The 20,904-nt window shown below is 38.9% G+C and overlaps 1 protein-coding gene and 1 pseudogene across 2 annotated transcripts in view; one reads left to right on the plus strand and one right to left on the minus strand.

Annotated features, from left to right (window-relative positions):
- The window catches only part of RTN4IP1 (reticulon 4 interacting protein 1), an 87,631-nt gene that overhangs the window by 53,412 nt on the left and 13,315 nt on the right, over positions 1–20,904 (minus strand). For both annotated transcript variants that reach the window (XM_033103016.1, XM_033103014.1), the window contains exons 5-7: positions 12,778–12,826; positions 4,900–5,036; positions 2,054–2,237 (exon numbers count right to left, since the gene is read on the minus strand). In XM_033103016.1, the coding sequence (XP_032958907.1) occupies positions 2,054–2,237; positions 4,900–5,036; positions 12,778–12,826 (370 nt within the window). The remainder of the gene's footprint in view (positions 1–2,053; positions 2,238–4,899; positions 5,037–12,777; positions 12,827–20,904) is intronic.
- On the plus strand, positions 5,366–8,226 carry LOC117018257 (protein FAM92A-like; annotated as a pseudogene).

A 20,904-nucleotide genomic window follows, 5' to 3' on the forward strand; every position in this document is an offset into this window, starting at 1 on the left:
ACTGTTTGAAGTCTCGTGTAGCTAGATACCAGAAGCACTGAGACCGTCCCAAGCTCACAGGCAGCCCAGTTCATTATAATCACAGAAGACCTGTTCATGTTCTTCCTGCTAAGATCTGGCCTTAGAGACTACAATTAAAACATTCTGGTAATGTTTCGGGTTTTAAAGAAGGAACAGCTGCCACGTCTATAATTCTTTACAGCAGCATGCCCTATAAAGTGAAACTTTTGGTCTGCAACAGCAGAATTTTTATATTCTGCTCTAAGGGGTCTGTATTTTTTCCAGGCCATTGCAGGAGAGAGTAAACCGAAGCAGGCAGGAGGGCCTGACGCATTACAATGAGGCTTTAACTGTGCACATTCTCAGAACGACATCAGAAACTACTTAAAAGGTTTTCACATGAGAATACCACTATCATCTTTCAAGCAGGGGGAAAGGGAACATGAAGAGAGCTGGGCCTGTTTTACTCTCTGAGAACAACGCTGAAGGTTAACTTGTGAGAGTTCTCACTGGAGCACAAAGTGTAAAATCTTATAGAAAACTTAAACTTATATTTTAAAGCACTTGGAAAGCCTGGATTTTGTGAAAAGGGAAAGAAGAGATAAGGGACAGTTAAGATCCCTTTCTCTACCACAAAGCACCCTGTGGACACTGTTTCTGGCTGCTGTCTCAATCAAATGAAAATAAAGAACCTGGAGTACAGAGCTGGTTTGTTCATCTCTATTATCCATGCATGGTTCCTAAGAATTGAGTTGTGGTCTCCTCGATCATGGCTCTTCTTTACGACTTCTAAATATTCAGTGAGTACATAGAATTTGAGAGACCAAAGCCCTAAATTCCACTCCCGGAAAGGTCCCAATTTCTAGAACATAGAAGAAGCTATAGATAAGTATCAAGTCAGTCATCTCACAAATACGGGTCAGCGTGGGCTGGATTGACACAGTGACTCACAACCTTTTTACCAAAGAGGAACCTCCTACTGCTTTTTTCCTGAGTCTGAAGTATTTTGTCTAATTAGAAAAACAGAATTTACCTTCATTTTTTTGTATCACTTATTCCATGTCAACACTAATTTCAGATTCCAACCCAATGGTTTATAATTACCAACAGTGTAGCACACAGAATTATCTGAGCCCCTGCCACCACTGTGATGACATCAGGCTATCATGGCAAGCAGAGAGCAGACTCTCAGCTCTGCATCAATCCTATAACTAAGGCTGATCGAGTCTAGTCTCCGAGGCCCACCGCACACTGAATGTGTTCAGTTCAGTGATAAAACTCCCTACAGCACTGGGAACAGTGGCCTTGTTAACAGTCGGGCTGAATAATCAAGTCTCAGAAATTCTCAGAATGCCATCAATAGCTAGTTTCGGATTCACATGGGATATGCATAGTTAGGACAAGTTGATACCATTCAAGAAAAGGCATCAGGCTTCTATGAGTCGTTGCAGCCTGACTGAAGTAAGACTACAATTTCCTTCAGGTTTTTGAAATTCAAACTATGCCCATGGACTTCTAAAGGTCTGAAAGCCCCAGTCTGGGAATCACTGGCATATCCCAATCCTACCACCATAAAAACAGGCAGCTGCACACTGTCTTTAAATAAAGTTTCCACCTTCCTGTACAGGAGACTGTATGTGTTAAGACTGGTGAAGACAGAGACAGCGCCTTCAGGTACAGGCAAGAAAAAAGCAGAGGGTGAATCACACGCTAACAATTAAAGGCTAACATTTAACAAGAGCTTTCTACGTACTAAGCATCGTGCCAAGTTCTTCACATGGATTATTTCATTTAATCCTTACGACATGCAGTAAGGCAGATATCCTATTAGTGTCATTCTACAGGTGATGACATTGGGGCTTAGAGACATGGAGTGACTTGCACGGGGTCACACAGCTACTAAGTGGAGGCCAGAATTTGAACCCCGTGAGGGTGCGACTCCAGAGCCCATGTGTTACGCTGCCTCGAAGATAAAAGAAACCGGCGAGGTGGAAGTCAATTTCCAGAAGCAGGAGACACCTGCTTGCTCTCCCCACCCCAGACTCCTCCCTACCTTTAACGTCTTCGATCCCACGGTGACGCCTGTCTGCAGCATGCCGTCCGCTATGCCCAATCGGTCCATGTTCAGGAGGAAAGGGGTCACCAAAGTCACATAGGTGGCTCCTGACCATTTCTTGAGTAAATTTAGAGCCCAGCTTTCAGTGGATCCACCAACATTATCAAGGATAAAATCAAACCTGGAGAGAAAGAATCAAATCAAAACATTCTTGTGAGTCTCTTCCCAGCGCTCCAATCCCCCTTCAGTCCCATCACATTTCAGGGACAGCTCACAAACTAAGCTGCTCTGTGCCATCCAACAGAGGGGTGGTACTTTGCAAAGGAGAAAAGGGCATACCCACTCACCAAGTCCCTGGCTTTTCTCCAAGGTAAGTCAAATGTGACTGATTTTTTTTCCTTTGGCATAAAATCATGTTATTTTCTAATACATTAAGAATGACTCTGGGTGGTAAACACACAATGCAATATATAGATGAGGTACTACAGAAATGTACACTTGAAACCTATATAATTTTACTAACCAGTGTCACCCCAATAAATTTAATAATAAAAAACGAATGACTTAAACAAGTGGTTCTTAACTAAAGGTGATTTTAGCCCCCACGGGACATATTAGGCAATGTCAACAGACAGTTTAAGTTGTCATAACTGTGGAAGGTGGTGACAAGAGGCTACTAGTATCTATAGTCCAGGGATGATGATAAACATCCTACAAGGCAGAGAAGAGCCCCTCACAACAAAAAAATTATCCAGCCCAAAACGTCAATAGTTGAAAAACTAAGGTTGCCAAGGTTGAGGAACCCTGACTCAAGCTCTATAGAAAACTGCAAAGCTATCCAGCCAATATAAGTCAAAGTACAGTGCCCAAGAATAGTTGAAAGACAAGTATATATGGTTTTCACCCACAAGAATGATTTGCTTTTATTCCTTCCACAGTCATAACTGCTTGTAGAAGCATCCTCTTCACCTTCTGCAACTTTCTATTTTTTCGTTTTATGCACAGCATAAGGACAATGTATAAAGAGAAATCAACAGCCTGCTCTCAGTCTTCGATTCTCCTCTAACATGCCAAGAAAATCCACAGGAACTGACAGATATTTAACCCCTTAAATCGAATTAAAAACTGCTATAAATCACAACATTCTACTTAAAAGGAATAGATCAAACCCAATGAAGCTTTTAAATACTTGAGAACAAAGATCTGTTTAGAGAACACATACTTATAAACTAAGCAAATTAATAGATAAATTCCTTTTTGGTAAGTTCCTCTTCCCTTCTAAATTCATCTGGATGAAGTCAAACATCAGAGCTTCTAAAACCAGCGTTGGCCATCTATGAGGATCTTCTCTTGAGTCTTTCCTGGGACTAAAAGATGGGCAAGTAAAAACTGAAAGATATGAGTGCAGGAGAGGGACCTTACCAGAAGGCTACTGTTCTCATTAAAAAAGAATAGAACATTCTTTTTATGAGTTTAAGTTTCTAAAGTTTCTGCTTTTAAGTTTCTACTTCCTTCCCAAATTTTAAATAAACAAAAATGACACTTATTTTAAATAAAATTTAAGGGCAGCCTGGTATTACAGAAAAGGCACTGCCTGAAAAAGAAGTGTGGACACCAGGTTGTCGACCCCTCTCTCCCACCAATAATTAAGCAGCATGACCTCGAGCATGCAGAAACTCCTAAGTCCTCTGCCCCTGATAGTTTCAACTATAACATGACAGAGCTGGACAGAAGATTTCAAAGTCCTTTCCTGCTATAAAATTCTAAGATTCAAATCTAAAAAGCTGCAAGTTGGAAGGAGGAACAAATGTATTCTAGGTGGATTCAGAGGCCAAACTCCAGGCAGAAGTTACAAAGATCAATTTTCACTAGAGCTGTCAGAAAAAAATATTGGCCTGCATTTGTAACCCAGTGAGGTTCCCCTACTGGAAAGGGGCAAGCAAAAGGGACAAGACCACTAGCTAGAGATGCGGGAAACAAATGGTAGCACAGGTGAGGGAGGCTAGATAGGGTGGGCTCCAGTCTTCTACCTGTCACGTTCCCTGTTCTCTGACGACAAATCCCAGACATGAATAAAACCTATGGCAGAGAGAGGGGGATGGGCTGGCCTCGGCCTCAGCCTCCTGCTGCTATTCCCTAGAAGCAGCAGAAAGTATGAGATCAACCGAAACTACCACTATCTAGAAGGCAGATCTCGGAGGCCCAGAGAGCCTTTGGAACTGACACACAGGCAGGAAGGTATCCTTTCGGCTTCGGCTTTGTCTGGGCCAGATGAAGACCAGATTAAATAAGCACCCCCGTCAGTATCCACAGGGCCTGACAGAACTCCCAGATCAGCTCCTGTTTAGGCCAAACCACAGCCTGGTGCTCAGATGCTCCAAGAACACTCTAGTGTTCCCATCACCAATAGTTATGCTGCCTTTGTTTCTCTGAAGCCCTTATTAGTAAGCCCAAAAACACTAAAAGCATGTTTAGTGCTAAGCATATATTTTCAAGCCCTGCTCTATGTTCACCTGTGGTGACAGATGCCGCGAAGGGAACACACTTCCAATTTTGCCTTCAGACCTCTTAAAAACCAGCAATAAAAGTTAACTTAAAAATTAGCAAAAGACCATGTAAGCAAAATATCTTCCTCAGTCCATATCACATTATGTTACTATGCTATATTAACACCTGGAATTAAAACAGAAACCAACCTCAATGACTTCTAAGGACAAGGAGTGTTTTCATAGATTCTTCTCGAAGATTCCAAACTGACTGTAAGGTCACCAAACGACCTCAGGCTTGCTTATCAACTATCCCTGTTCCCACCTTCCCAATGTGAATATTGTTTTAATACATACGGTTTTAAAGATTTCAACTGCTGTTCCGTATTTCCAGATTTGTAATCAATTATGTCATCTGCCCCAAGCTTCCTTACAAGTTCACTGGCATCCTGAGAGCAAACTGCTGTCACATGAGCATCCCATGCTTTTACTACCTGCCAAAAAAAAAAAAAAAAAAAGAGGGGAAAAGTAGAAAACTGACTGCATTAAAAAAAAAAAAAAATAGTTGGCATTATGTGTACATTATAATCTCTAGAGAACTCTTAACAAGAACTACAGGAAGCCATCTGTCAGAGACTAGTAAAAATGATTAAACTTTTGTTCACTAAGACAATTCCAAGAAATAGATCTCATTTTTCCTGGACCAGACAGCCAGTCTCCTTGTTGTCATGAAATTATAACCAATCCAATTAGAGAAGGGCTGGGTACCTCATGAGTATCAGAAAGACAGGAATTGATAGCCTCAAGTTTAGTGTTTTCAATGATGACAAAGGTAAGCAGCCAAAACAAAAACCAAAAAAAAGGCACAGGTCTTTGGAAAGTGAGAATTTTACATGTGTCCAGAACATAAAAATGCAACACCTCTTCATTTTCATCTCATAGGTATTAGTACAGTCTTCAGTCAGTCAGCTGTTTCAAAGCACACAACTATCTATATTAAGGTAATAAATGAAAAGGTGCTTTTAAATAGAAGTGGAAGAAAATACGGGCATTTTATTTTTATACATGGATTACCTTTGGAGTAAGAAGACCTAAATAAATAGTTCCCAAGACTTAAAATGCAGATGTCTTATATTTTAAAATAATAAGGAATAACTAGACTTATATTTAGGGGAAAAAACTAAATTGTAATGTTATTCGGGATTAAGTATCCAGAAAGCATCCTGTTCTAAAATTGCTATAATTCTTTTCTATAATGACAATTTTGTAGAATTAAAGGGGGCCCTTATCAACCTAATTTGAGAATAATTACTTGAAGTTCACCAAGAAATTTTTGTATTGATAGTTATAGGTCATAAGAGATCAGCTGTTTTGTTCATCCTGTCCTGAGTTATCAGTTTCCTGAGCTTCCTTAATATAAGCTATTCACTAGAATATAAGAGATCTATGGTTGTTTTATTCACTATTAAACCCCCATTCCATGGCACACAAAGGTGCTAATATAGTATCTGTTAAATACAAAAATAAATAAAGTATTTTAAAACCATTCATAATCTTATCTAATTCCTCACTTTTAAAAGCAATATTGACCAAGGGTTTATATGCCCTAGAAATCTAAGGGGAGTTAAAACATTTAGGAGAGACATCACATACAATTTGTGACGTGTATGGGCGGCAAACAGAGACACTTGGGTATGACACACTGCTTTCAACTGCAAGTGTCAAACCCAATTCAAATATGTGAAGAACATAATGAATATCCAGTATCTATATACAAAAAAAAGAAACTGTTGAAAAAGCAGGAAATTATGTTCTAAGCCCCTACAATTAATATGTGTTTTCTTTAAATAGTATTAAATCCTCAGGAAGAATTTGTCATATGTTGAAACAGTTCCATGAATTTTTTCCAAATTTTTAGTCTTTCCTCTCCCACTTAGAACTATGTAGTATCTTTGAACGCCACTAAAACGGTTTTAAAAACAGCTTTATCTTTAACTACACATATATATATGTAAAATGAAACACTACTATATAAAATGCCTATACAGCAGACAAAACTCTGAGACAGAAAGTCAGCAGCCATTCCAAAAGCTTTTCTATGTGGCCTATCCCAACACAAGCTCCTCCCTCCTGGAAACTCATCATTATCCTGCTATTTATAGTAACCATCTCCTTGTATTTTTTAAAAAATTGTTTGATCACCCAATTATGCATTCCCTAGACACTATAGTTTAGTCTCACATATTTTAAAAATATGATGTCTTCTTTTAAGTCTCTTTTTAAGCTATAGGCTCCTCTTCTATACTTTCATTTCCTTATAATTTATCTGTGAAAGAATCCTGGCCATTTACCCTGCAGAGTTTCCCACAGTCTGGAATTTCTGATTTCACATGCAGGGGCCAGTCAGGCTGCTCTGTCCTCTGTATTTTCTGTTTCAATCCCTTTAGCAAGAAGATAGATAGTATCAGGCAAAATGATAGCAGGCACGTTATGTCTGATTGTTGCTCTTTTTTGTTATCTTAGCAGCTGTCTATTGGTGGTTGCAAAAGGATGATATTCTATCTCTTCTTTTTTTATTTAGTTGGCATACTTTTATAAAGAAACGCTGTTTTGTTCACTCAGGTGTGTAGTTCATATAGTAAAGGCAAGACAAATAATTGTTTTCCTTTATAGGTTTATAAAATAATTTGGTTCCCTGTCATCTTCCAAAAGTGACCAGTTAAAAAAATGTATCATCATGGGCGGGGCGGGCTCCCAGCTGCCAGCGGCAGCTCCTGCCTCAGGGCGTGTCTGGGTGACTTGGAGCTCTGTCATTGGGCCCCAGTCCAGGGTCCCAGCAGTGAGTGAGGCAAGATACTGAGGTGCCGCTTGGGAAACCGTGATGCTCAAACCAGGCAAGTGCAAGATGCTGTCACAAATATGGAGAAGCATTTTGGAGAGCTGTGCCAAATCTTCTCTGCTCATGTGTGGAAAACTGCCAGAATGCAAGAAAAAGGAGACCTATTGGTGAATGAAATCAACATGTATGCCTGTACAAACACCTCAAATTTAAAGCAGGGTCTGAAAAACTTTGCTGTTGAGTTTGCCAACTTCAGGATGAAGCCAAAATAGTTGAACCACTGAAAGCTTAGGGAACCATTGTAAAAATGAAACGAGATGATCTCAAAGGAACATTATTAACATCAAGGAATCAAGAAGCTAAACAGTTAACTCAGAAAGAACACAACAGCGAAACCCATCTGATGGACATGTTATTTCACAGGCAGAAACCGAATTACAGAGAACTACAATGGATGCTACCAGAACAACTCGTCATCTGGAAGAAAATATTGACAATTTTGAAAGGCAGAAAATAAAGGATATAAAGGCTATTATTTCCAGAAATGATCACTACTGAATGCTATTTCATGGCAAAGCTTTAGACGTCTACACTGCGGCCAACCAAAATATACAAAAGATAGATGAAGAAGATTTGGAAGTTTTCTGAAATTCTCTGTATCCACCAGATTATTCATCTCATTTAGATATTGTAAGAGCAAATTCAAAGTCACCTCTTCAGAGATCACGGTCAACTAAGTGTGTACCCGTAACAAGACAGTTAACCATTGTTGACTAAGAAAAGATCAACAAGCAGAAAATGATAAACAGGGTGAGGACTTAGATGCAACAGAAGAAGAAAATTAACTTTCTGAAGGAAACTTCACATTTTGATGTTAAATGACTTGGAATCCAGAATTCTAAATTGTAAAACTTTACACTGGCTCAATACATTAAACCTCATAAATATATATTTCATCATGAACTCATGGATTTAAATATATTTGAAGGGTATCAATCTATTGTAATTATTATTATTACTGAAGCTCAAATTGTCATATCTTTGGGAGTTTTCTTCAAGTTGGCTCCTGAGTGTTTTTGACATGACTCAACTAATCTTTGATAGTTTCCTTGCCATCTAACATATTTCAGGCTCATTCTTGTATATTTTGTGCCCTAAATCTGGAATCTACCATTTCTCCAAGAAGCTCTGCATTCTTTTGGCTAGCAGTGACATATCAAGAGATAGCTTTACGTACATAAAATATCTCTTGAGTTCATATTGATACTTCCAATTCAAATTGAAGACTACAAAGCTTTTATTTAACCTCTTTTCTGTTATATCTGTATCTTTTCTTCCACACCTAAAATCCTGGCTGTCAAAACACAAGGGATGATAGAATTAAAAGTCATAAATGGGTAGATGATATGTCATAAATACCCATTTGTTTTACTGTATATTACACACATAATAGTCTCTGAATAATACTATTATTACTATCAATATGAGTAATGGAAGCATTAAAATAATTTTAATATATGTTCTATTTTCCCCATTTTAAAAAAGTTATTCTATATTTATTTACCTTGCCAGAGCATATGGCTCTCTGTCAGAGCATATACTCTCTTTCTAAGCCTTCATTTAGTTTTAGTTCTACAGATAACTACATTTAACATTTACCACCAGTCCTTAGTTTGACGTCTCTAGTCATTTTAGTTGTCAGAAACTCATTCTCTGATAGATTTCTTAGAAAAGGATCAGAAGAATATACGGCCCAAGTTCTTACATGTTATTAACAGTCTGTATGTATCCTTTATACATGAAGACCAGTTTGGCTGAATATAAAATTCTTAGCGTACTCTTTCTCAGGTGTCTTAGATACGTTACCACAGTATTTTTCCCTGACATTAAAGCATTGCTGTCAAAAGTCTGATAATCTAATTTTACTTCTTTTCTAAGATATATGCTCTTTCTTTTAAGATGTCCCAAGGATTTTTTTTTCTTTTTCTTAAAGGCCAATAATTGTAGTAGAGTTTTCCTTGATATTGCTTGTTCTGAGTCCATCTTCTTAGTTTGATAAGTGCTATGGTTATTTAATATGTAGTTTAAAATCATTTAATTTCAGGAAAGTAGGGAAGTTTCTTGAATAATAAATTTTAGTATTTGTTTTAGTCCCCTGTTTTGGTTTTCCTCTTCAGAGACTCCTATTATCCATATATTAAAATCTTCTTTCCTATCTTCATATTTGACGCTTTCTCTTAAATGTTTTTAATCTCATTGTTTCTTTTATAATTTAAAATTTTTCCTGTTTACACATTCTATTTCTACTAGGGTATAATTACTATGAAGTTTAGCCTTTATTGATAAATGGTTTTCTTGTTTTACTTTTTTTCAGAGTTTTTCCAATTTCAATTTTTTAATTGAATTATTTGTCTTTCTGTTGTTGAGTTGTAAGAGCTCTTTACATATTCTGGATATTATACCTCATTTAGACAAATGATTCGCAAATATTTGGTCCCATTTTGTATGTTGCTTTTTCACTTTCTTGATAGTGTTCTTAGATGCACAAAGGTTTTAATTTTTATGAAATTCAATTTATCCGTTTCTGTCTTCTGTGCTTGTGTTTTCAGTGTCATATCTAAGAATCTGTTGCCAAATCCAAGATCATGAAAATTTATTTCTATGCTCTCTTCTAAGTGTTTTATGGTTTTAGCTCTTTGACTCAGCTTGAGTTAGTTTTCATATATGATGTGAGGTAGGGGTTCAAGTTCTTTTTTTTTTTTTTTTTTTTTGTTTGGAGTGGATATGTAGTTGTTCTAGCACCACTGATTGAAAAGACTACTCTTTTCCCCATTTAATGGCCTTGCCACCCTAGTCAAAAATCAATTACCCATAGATGTATGGGTTTATTTCTGGATGTTCAATTCTATTCCATTAATCTATATGTCTATCCTTATGCCAGCACCACATTGTTTTGATTAATGTAATTGTGCAGTAAATTTTAAAACTGAGCTGGCAAGTCTTCCAATTTGTCTTTTTTCAAGATTGTTTGGCAATTTGGGATCCCTTGCAATTCCATTTGCATTTTAGGATCAGCATGACAGTTTATGCAAAAAAAGCATAGCTATCATTTTAATAGGATTGCATTAAATCTGTAAATCACTTTGGGGGAGTATTGCTATGGCATCTCTCTGTACATTTTAGAATCAGCTTATCAGTTCCTACCAAATTGCAAACCTCCATCCACGTGTACCAACCATGATCTTCCTCCTTAAAAAATTTCCTGTATTTCTTATAGAGGACATCCACAAACAAACTCACATATAAAACCACTGGAAAGATCAACGCTTCCTTCTACTTAGAAAATTTCCTTCTTAGAAGATCAAGCTGAAATTACAGTGAATTTACTAAACCTGGCTTTCCTTCAGCTTTTAAAGAAAAATAATTTATGTGAATTTATAAATTCATAAAAATAACAATCTTCCTATTCACAAGATTTGAAAAATTGTCTTACATTGTTGGAAGAAATTTAAGAAGGCCAAAGAAATAGAGAGATATTCCATGCTCATGGATTAGAAGAATTAACATTGTTAAAATGTCCATTATTACCAAAAGCAATCTATTCCATTCAATGCAATCCTTATTGAAATCCCAATGGCATTTTTCACAGAAATAGAACAAAAAAATCCTAAAATTTGTATGGAACCAAAAGGACCCCAAATAGCCAAAGCAATCCTGAGAAAAAGAACAAAGTTGGAGGTATCACACTCTCTGATTTCTACGACAAAGCTACAATAATCAAAACAGTATGATACTGGAAGAAAAACAGACACACAGACCAATGCAACAGAACTGAGCACCCAGGAAAAAAACCCACACAGCCATGAGCAACTTATCTATCACAAAGGAGCCAAGAACATACAGTGAAGAAAGGAAAGTCCCTTCAATAAATGGTGTGGGAAAACTGGACAGCTATGTGCAAAAGAATAAAACTATATCACTCTCTTACACCACATACAAAAATTAACTCAAAATGGATTAAGGACTTTAATGTAAGACTTGAAACCATAAAACACATAAAATAAAACAGGTGCAAAGCTTCGGACATTGGTCTTAGTGATGTTTTTGTGGATTTGGCTCCCATGGCAAGGGAAACAAGAACAAAAAGAAACAAATGGGACTATATCAAACTAAAAAGCTTCTGTACAGCAAAGAAAATCAACAAAACAAAAAGGCAACCAACTGAATGGGAGAAGATATTTGTAAATGATATTCCAGATAAGGGATTATATCCAAAATATATAAAGAACTCATACAACTCAACTCCAAAAAAACAAACAACCCAATGCAAAAATGGGCATAGGATCTGAATAGACATTTTTCCAAGGAAAACATATAGGTCATCAGGCACATGAAAAGATGTTCAACAGCGCTGATCATCAGGGAAATGCAACTCAAAACCACAATGAGATACCACCTCACACCTGTTAGAATGGCTATTATAAAAAAGACAAGAAATAACATGTGTTGGAAAGGATGTGGGAAAAAAGGAACCCTCATACACTGTTGGGGGATTGTAAATTGGTGCAGCCACTATGAAAAACAGTAGGGAGGTTCCTCAAAAAATTAAGAATTATACCATATGATCCAGCAATTCCTCTTCTGGGTATTTATCTGAAGAACATGAAAACACTAATTCGAAAAGATATCTATACCCCTGTGTTCACTGCAGCATTATTTACAATAGCCAAGATATGAAAGCAATCTAAGTGTCCATTGATGGATAAAGATGTGATAGATATACATACACACACATATACACAGTGGAATATGACTTGCTATAAAAAAAGATGAAATATTGCCATTTGTGACGCCATGAATAAGTTTCGAGAGTACTATGCTAAGTGAAGTAAGTCAGAAGGAAAAGGACAAACTGTATAATTGCACTCACATGTGGACTATAAAAGAAAAAAAAGAAACAAACAAAACGAAATAAAAATGAACTCACCGATATGGACAACAGAATGGTAGTTACCAGAGAGGGAGGGGATGGTGGACGGTGAAATAGGTAAAGAGGGTCAAACATATGGTGACAGATGGAAACCAAACTTCTGGTGGTCAGCATGCTTTAGTGTATACAGATATTGAATTATAATACTATATACTTGAAACTTGTATTATTAACCAATGTTGCCTCAAAAAAAAAAACAATAAAAAAAAAACACAGCCTAGTAGGGTTAAATAAGCTAATGTTTGTGAAGTGCTAGCATGTGGCTCAAAATAAGTCTCAAGCTATCATCATCATCATGTCTTATTATTTCTGTTGTTTATGTATTACTACTCCTATTACATGAAGCCCTAGAATAGGATGTATAAATCACGTTTCAAAATTAAAAGAATAAAAGAAATGGTCTTACCTGTATAGCAAAAGTACCAACTCCACCTGAAGCACCCAAGATTAAAACACTGCAATGCAAAAGAAACTACAGTTAGTGAAAATACTAAGGCAATATAACTGGATAAATAAACAAGATGTTTTCAACATGCAACTGGCTCAAAGATAAACAATCCCCAAAGCAAATAAAGTCATTCAGCTTCCCAAGATCCTATTACACAATGATTTTTATTTTAAATTCACCAAGAAGCTACACATGCTTGAAGTCAGACATTCTATGAGCTCTTTTCCAAGAATACCAAACACCAAAAATACCAACATTTTTGTATTTTTTAAAGCAGCGCAGATGGTTGTTGGTTGACACCTGCCTTAGAATTTCTCTGGGCTACAATTACCATAGCTTTCCCTGTAAGAGGGAGCTTTGGGATCCTTTTTAGTGCATAGCGTTGATTCAGTCGCTCTCTAAGAAAAATCACATTCCTGACCACATTCCTGTCAAAGTGGAATAAACGTCTTTTGTTCACACATGTCCCATCAAGCTCATCGACTTTCATAAATGGAAAGCAATCTTAGCTTCAATTTGGCTTCCTGTGAAAGCAGATGAATCTGTCCCGTCAGCACAAACGGCCTTGGACTCCAGGTTTCTCCCACGTTTGATCACTGCAGGCCTCCTGCCACTCTAGACCAAGGGTGTGCAGCCAGGAGTTTACGAAGGAATGGGGTGGCGGGGAAGGAAGAATGGTGTGAACCCTCTGAAATTGTGGACTAACGGGAAAATGTGGTGTGATTAAATAACATAAAAAATATGTGCACTGGGGAGGAGAGGGATCCAAACCTATTACCCATTTCCCAAACAAACGTATGACCCAAAAGAGAATCACTGGACAAGAATCACTGCTTTACATACTCTTACGTTTTATTCCTGACTTAAATTAGAGCTCCAGCAAATGGCCTTGCTTGGACTGCATAGTTTCAGGTCCCCACAAAGTTGTTTGCATTGAACTGCATTTTGCTGTTATGCTACCAGTCGAGGCTGGGGGACGTTATAATGACTATTTGACATTTGATACTACATCAACTAAGGTGATATTGTTGAGAGAATTCTTTGTGAGAATTCTCTGTATGAGTCCCTAAAGAAAGACATGTTTCTGAAGATTGAGGTGTGGGAGTAGCTGTGCTTCTATTTATCTGTCACTGCAAATTGTGCGACTGCTGGTTGTGGTTCCCTCTTTGACTTGGCAGCTAGAAAGTGCAGAGAATTTTGCCACCTATCTCGCTAGCAAGTACACCAGGTCTTGGAATATGCATTCTGTCTACAGTCTTAACCCTCGTTTCATTTTATTTTTTTCTCTCTTACCCAAATCACAGAAGTCTGGTTGTTACCCTTTAGATCTTAGAAGTTACTAGTATAATTTCTGAGCCAGCTGTTTCCACTGAAGTTAATACCACTAAATGTAATTCCTTGTACATGTGTTTCTTCTAGAAGAGTTACATTTAATTTCACAGAACTATAAATTGTGAATAGAAGAAACTTTAAAGATCGACTCCTCCCAAATCCTTCAACTCACACATTTAATAGCTTTACTACTTCCTAAAGAGGGGAGGGAAAGCATTAAAACTGCCTCACAGATACATCCAAAGAGTAATTCATCCATGGAATCGTTTACCCTCTTACTTTGGCTCGTTCTTATATAGTCAAACTCTCATTTCAGTTTTTCCCAATCTAACTTTATCTCAACTCTGACCCCACTCGCTATTTCCTGAATAGAACCCTCAGTCACCCTGGCCCCTTCACTTCTTATCCCCAAGTCCCACGCATACTGGCCCATTCCTCTGGCTCTCAAATACCTTCACTACCTGCTAAGGTTTCTCTTCCCTTGAAGGCTCAAGTCCCAGTTTTTGTGCACAATACCCTTGAGATAGCCCCAAACCTGATACACATGCCACGTATCTGGCATTTGGCACATTGCTACCTTTCATTCATACGCTTGTTTCCCAAGCTACTCTGTAGGGCTTCGAGGACAGAGACCTCAGATTACGCCCAGCACTGGGCATATTACCTTGAATTCAGCAGATACCTCATCAGTGTTTCTTGACTTTAAAAATCATCTAAGCCAGCATTATGTATATCCTACAGTTGAGGCAACAATTGCTATTACCCCAAACGAGGAAATGATCTGGTTATTTGAAAGATTACATTAAAGTTTTTTCCAGTAAAGAAAAGCCTGAAATTAATTTCTAATTCTGAGAATGCTGGATTTAAGAGGATGCCAAATATAATGGCTGCTTAAGGATCCAACGGCTGGACACATCTCCCACCTCATTACTGGCAGTTCATCACTTCCCCATAACTCTTGATCCAAAGCAGCCTCCTTCCTCCAAATAAAGAAGCAAAACTCATCCCCTCAAATAAAGCAGCATTGCTTCTCAGCAACGCTTGGCAGAAGAGGGAGTGGTTCAGCACTAGCCGCGTCAGTTCCTGATGTTGCCACTTGATGGCGCCCCCAAGTGCAAAAACCGCACCGAGCAAGCCCAGCCAAAAGCTACATACCACCAGTCAGCTTGTAAAGAAGCCCTGGGGACACATCATTCTCTGGTCAAGCAAATTCCATGTTTTGTGCAGGTTCAACCAGGCCCGGTACTTTTCTTCAAACAAAGAAAGTTCCACAAAGGGACAGCAGGCAAAATAAATTTTCAAGCCAGCACTCAGTCGGTTGGTCCTCTACGGTTTGAAGTCCTGTGGTTGAACTAACTATACTTGTTGTACTCTTCAAAGCACTTTCAGTACAAAGGGAAAACACTGCTGCGCTTACCCCCAGCGGCCCTTCACTTATGTGCTATACAGTGGGAATACTTTCTACCCAGTTGCTATTCAAATCTCACTGAAGTAGAAGCCAATTTGTTATAGTAAAGAAAGGTGTGCTGTATTGCTTATTTGTTTATACAGAGTAAAAATACTCTATTTGTAAAAAGCACTATAATTGAAAATTGCCAAGATTTTTAATTGCATTCCTCTCTTACTTCCTAAGTCCACATATAGAGCTTTTTTTGAAGTCAGTGAGAATTGCACTGTGGAAGATATATAAAATATGGGGGAAAGTATAATTATTACACTGCTTATGTATCCTGAAACCCGAAACTCTTACGTTTATGTCATTTCTGCCCAATCTCTGAATTCTCCCTAAAATACATTAAGGTACTAAAACAAAGTTGGCTTTCTTTTCTGACTGAGTCACTTTTTATTTAGCATTTGGGCACCTAACTCCTCTACAATCCTATTTTTCAATATTACAATCTTATGAGGCATCAACACCATAATTATCTTACCAAAAAAAAAAAAGAAAAAAAAGAAAAGAAACATTCAACAAAATAGCAAGCGATCCAGAGTAGGGAATCATCTTTCATATTTCTATATTCTGGCTTAGCCCCAGAAATCTCTGAATGCCAGGGCTGGTGTGGACACCTGGGTTCTAGTCCCAACTCTCCCACCAAATGACTCTTTAGGCCTCAAATTCATTACCTATGAAACGATCGTGGAGGTATACTCTAGGCGTCAATGAAAGAGAATTGGCATTTTCAGTCTAATTTAAGCTTACACTGAGTCTCGCCACCTTTCTAACACAGAAGTGACCGGCCTTCATGATTCCCCCAGACCACATACTTGGGGGGGGGGGGGGGGACGGCCACAGCACAGGCAGAGTGCCCTTTACTACGTCAGTAAATGGCTCAGAAACAAAGGTGATTGAAACATGGCTAACTCTTCCACCAGTGGAAACAACTGGTCTTTAAAAAATAAGGATGATGCTGAGTTTGATGAGTGGCCGGAAGAGAAGCCGGACCCCAAAGAGCTCTGAGCAGCCCCATGGCCGAAGGCCTAGTGACCATCACAGCCCGGGAGGGGCCGCAGCTGCCCCCACCCCGCCCCCGCGCCCCCTCCGGGTAACCCTGAGCCGTGAGGCTGAGACCCAGCCTCCCCCCCCCACCCAAGCAGCGCTACAGACGCCGAGCCCCGCACCACCCGCAGCGGCGCAGGGAGCAGCGGCCCGGCAGCCTTACATCACAGGCCCCTGCCGGGGGACAAGAAGATCATTGCAAGGAAGGTTTTGGGAACAGTAAAATGGTTCAGTAAGAAACGGATATGGTGTCTTCAACAGGAATGACACCATGGAAGATGTATTTGTACACCAGACTGCCATAAAGAATAACCCGGGAAGTGCCTTCGCGGCGACGGAGATGGAGAGACTGGAGTTTGACGTTGTGGAAGGAGAAAAGGGGGCGGAGGCAGCAAATGGCACAGGCCCTGGTGGAGTTCCAGTGCAAGGAAGTAAACCGTGACAGACGCTATGCACGGCGCAAGAGTCCACGCAATTACCAGCAGAGTTACCAGAATAGTGGCAGTGGGGGAAAGAATGAGGGATCGGAGAGCGCTCGCGAAGGCGAGGCCCAACAGCGGGGGCCCTACCACAGGCCACGGTTCCCACCTTACTACACGCGGAGACGCGATGGACGTGGACCACCGGATTCCAACCCTGCTGTGCAGGAAGAGATGGAGGGTCTGACAACCAGATGCAGGAGAACAAGGTAGACCGGTGAGACAGAATACCCGGGGTGCCAAAAAAGTGTACAAACATGACTTGTATTCATCTTTTGTTATCAGTATATATTATTACAATTTTAATACAGTTTTTTCCTTTCTTAAAATGTGAGTACATTTTTTTGGCACGATAGATCTCCTCACCAAAGACAGCCTAGAGAGGATGGCAATGAAGGAGATAAGGAAAATCAAGGAAATGAGACGTGAGGTCAGCAGCCACCTCAACATTGGTACAACCATAATTTCAACTACCAATGCAGACACCCAGAAAACCCTAAACCACAAGATAGCAGAGATAAAAGCAGTGATCCATCAGCTGAGAATTCATTCGCTCCAGAAGCAGGGTGGGGCTGAGCAAATGCTGGCTAACCATCTCTACCATCATCTGGTGTAGTCACCCAACAAGAAGAAATGAATATGAAATTCCAGCAATAAGAAATGAACAAAAGATTGGAGCTAAAGACCTTAAGTGCTTGCTTTCTGCTCATTTACCAGATACTGGAACTATCTGCATTATCTATGCAACATGGGGTTTTTATTATTTTTACCTAAAGATGTCTTTTTTTGGTAATGACAAATGTGTTTTTTAATTAAAAAAGAGAAAAAGACTGTTTTTTTCTCAATACACCTTTAAAGGCTTTTAAATTGTTTCACATCTGGTCAAGCTGAGATTTTTAAGAACTTTATTTTTAATTTGTAATAAAAGTTTACAACTTGATTTTTTTCAAAAAAGTCAACAAACTGCAAGCACCTATTAAAGGTCTTAAATTTTAAAAAAATGATGCTGAAAATGTATAATCTCACTCTTCAGTTTCACACACAACTTTTAAATCACTGAGGGAAATGGATGAAAGATAGCAAAGTGTATCACAATATGCTAAGTTTACTCCCTAAAGTGAGTGAGAAACTTAATCTGAGTAAGTGTAATATAGCTACAAATCAACCAAACATGACCGAGACAGCATGGATTTGTGTGTCCCCTTCTTTTAAGCCTCTGTAATTCATGTAGACATTCCCCAATTTACAGAAGAATTCATGTGTGAATTAGTTGTTTAGAACTTTTAAACACATTTTCCCATGAAAACAAAGCTATTTATACGTCTTGGCAAGGTGCCCAGGGTAGCTGTTTAAAAAGGTTTAGTTAATCCATAAAGCACGAAGAACCTCCTACACAGTATAGCAATGGTTCTGTGGGAAATGTATTCAGAATTTCAACCCCGGGTACTGGGAACACATCTCCCCAAATGGGGATAGGCAGTGGGAACCATCCCAAGTCACTGGTTCCTTCAATCTGATCTAGAACAGAGGGAAAGAAGAAAGAGGGTAACAATAAGATGGATGGGAGAGCAGTAGTGTGGTCAGAGAAGGATTTACCAGGGAGCTGATGCGGTTCACGACATGCTACCTCAAAATATGGCACCTTGGCATATTGAATATTTTAAGCTGAAGGAGTTTGAGAAATGGCATGTGCAGGACACTCTGACCTTCTCCCCTGAAGCTAGTCATAAAAAATCCTCACGTGAGAGGTGTCCTCCCTATGAGGAAGCGTCCTTACCTCCAAGATGGAAGGTCACAGAGAGGAAGTAGAACAAGGAGGCCTTGTTTCCCCAGTTTACTTACACTTAGCTCACATTTTTTTACAACTCTGCACTCTTCATCAAATGTAACATACAAACACACAGGTTTACTTCTTTAGGTCTTCATTTCCTATGAAGGTTCCTATGTCACATAAAACTTGTAAGGAATCACTGTGTCCTTTTCTTGTCATTTGTTACAGGGGCACCAGCCAAGAATTTTGAAGAGTGGAGGAGCCACTCTTCAAAAGCCTACAGAGCCAATAAAGCTTAAGCTTCGGGTCCCTCCCTTATACAAGGCCCTGAGAGGGGCCCCAGCAATATATTTGGGTGGACATATGTCTTTGTAAAATTTTAAAAGTAGAATATGCTATAAAGGGTAGCAGGCTATGCCACACAAAAATATATCACTTTGGTATAAGGATTATTTTGAGTTGAAGGTAAAGTAGATATATTTTGAGCTGAAGGTAAAGCTGAAAAGAAGTAGATATAAGAAAGCTCTCTGCATTCCCCCAATTTCCCTAAAAGCAGGATGTAAATTTACCTCTTCCTCTCTCTACTAGGAAGGACAAAGGTTAATTTAATCCCTGGAGATAACTTTAGACCCTTATTAACAGAGAAGACACCAACTTAAATCTACATAACAAATTTATTCTTGCTTTTCCTGGTAACCTCTTCACAACCGGCCTTCCCCAAGAATTTTTCTCTTTTGTGTTGTTAGCTGAAGCTGGTATTTTAGTCTGAATTCTAAGCTACTTCTTTAAGTTACTCATTTTCCCCCAGGTACCTCTCATGTATACATAAGGTACACACGTTAATAAACGTCCATTTGTTTTTCTCTTGTTAATGTCTTTTATTACAGAGGTCTCAGCAGAGAACTCAGACGGGTAGAGGGAAAATTAGTTTTCCTACCCTACTAACCACAAGCAGTTAAAATTGCTGTCTCTTTCCACTCCTACACGCCATTACACCTCCCCTCTTGTCCGGTGACACTAGATTTGGCTGAAAGAAAGAAGATTTAAAAATACATTTGCTTTGGGTTTAGTGGGCAATACTGATGTGGTTCATAGTAATTTCTGAAGAGTTCAATTATTACAGGCTGTCCTGGTTTAAAAATGTTGAAGAGGTTCAGAACAGGCCTCTCCAGGATGTGCCACATTAGCACATGGATTGAGCTGAAGGCGATCGAGATCCTGTGGGCTCAAGATAAATTTTTACCTCTCCTTTAAAGAATTTAAATTAGGGAATTCGCTCAAAATGAGTTATCACCAGAAATAACTTTTATGACCTATATGTAGGCCAGGGCAAACTTCTAATTACTGAACATTTGCTATTCTTATCATCCTGTGAATGACCTTGCTTCGCTCTGAAGCCCCAGGTGCCATACCTCATCTCTTAGTTCAGAATGTCATACGAGGTCTGACAATTAAGTTTGCGACCTCATCCTAGAAAAAGTGCTACATACCCCATTGCTGAATATCGAAGTACTCCCCTTGGGAAGCTATGCATGACGCCAGCGCCTAGTCTATCCTTCAAAGCAATTTTGGAACTCTTTCTGGAATGGCCATCAGAGCTGTCATCGTATTACCCTTGATGTCCTGTATATCATCAAAATGTCTTCCTTTCAATATTTCCTTTAGCTTTGGGTAAAGAAAAAAGTCACTGGGGGCCAGATCAGGTGAGTAGGGAGGGTGTTCCAATACAGTTATTTGTTTACTGGCTAAAAAGTCCCTCACAGACAGTGCCGTGTGAGCTGGTGCATTGTTGTGATGCAAAAGCCATGAATTGTTGGTGAAAAGTGCAGGTCGTTTTCATCTAACTTTTTCACGTAGCCTTTTCATCACTTCCAAATAGTAAACTTGGTTAGCTGGTTGTCCACCTGGTACAAATTCATAATGAATAATCCCTCTGATATCAAAAAAGGTCAGTAACATCGTTGCAACAAGTTCGTGAACTTAATTGTCAGGCTTCATATATACCT

This window comes from Rhinolophus ferrumequinum, chromosome 3 (genome assembly GCF_004115265.2).
Source record: "Rhinolophus ferrumequinum isolate MPI-CBG mRhiFer1 chromosome 3, mRhiFer1_v1.p, whole genome shotgun sequence".
Taxonomy (NCBI): Eukaryota; Metazoa; Chordata; class Mammalia; order Chiroptera; family Rhinolophidae; genus Rhinolophus; species Rhinolophus ferrumequinum.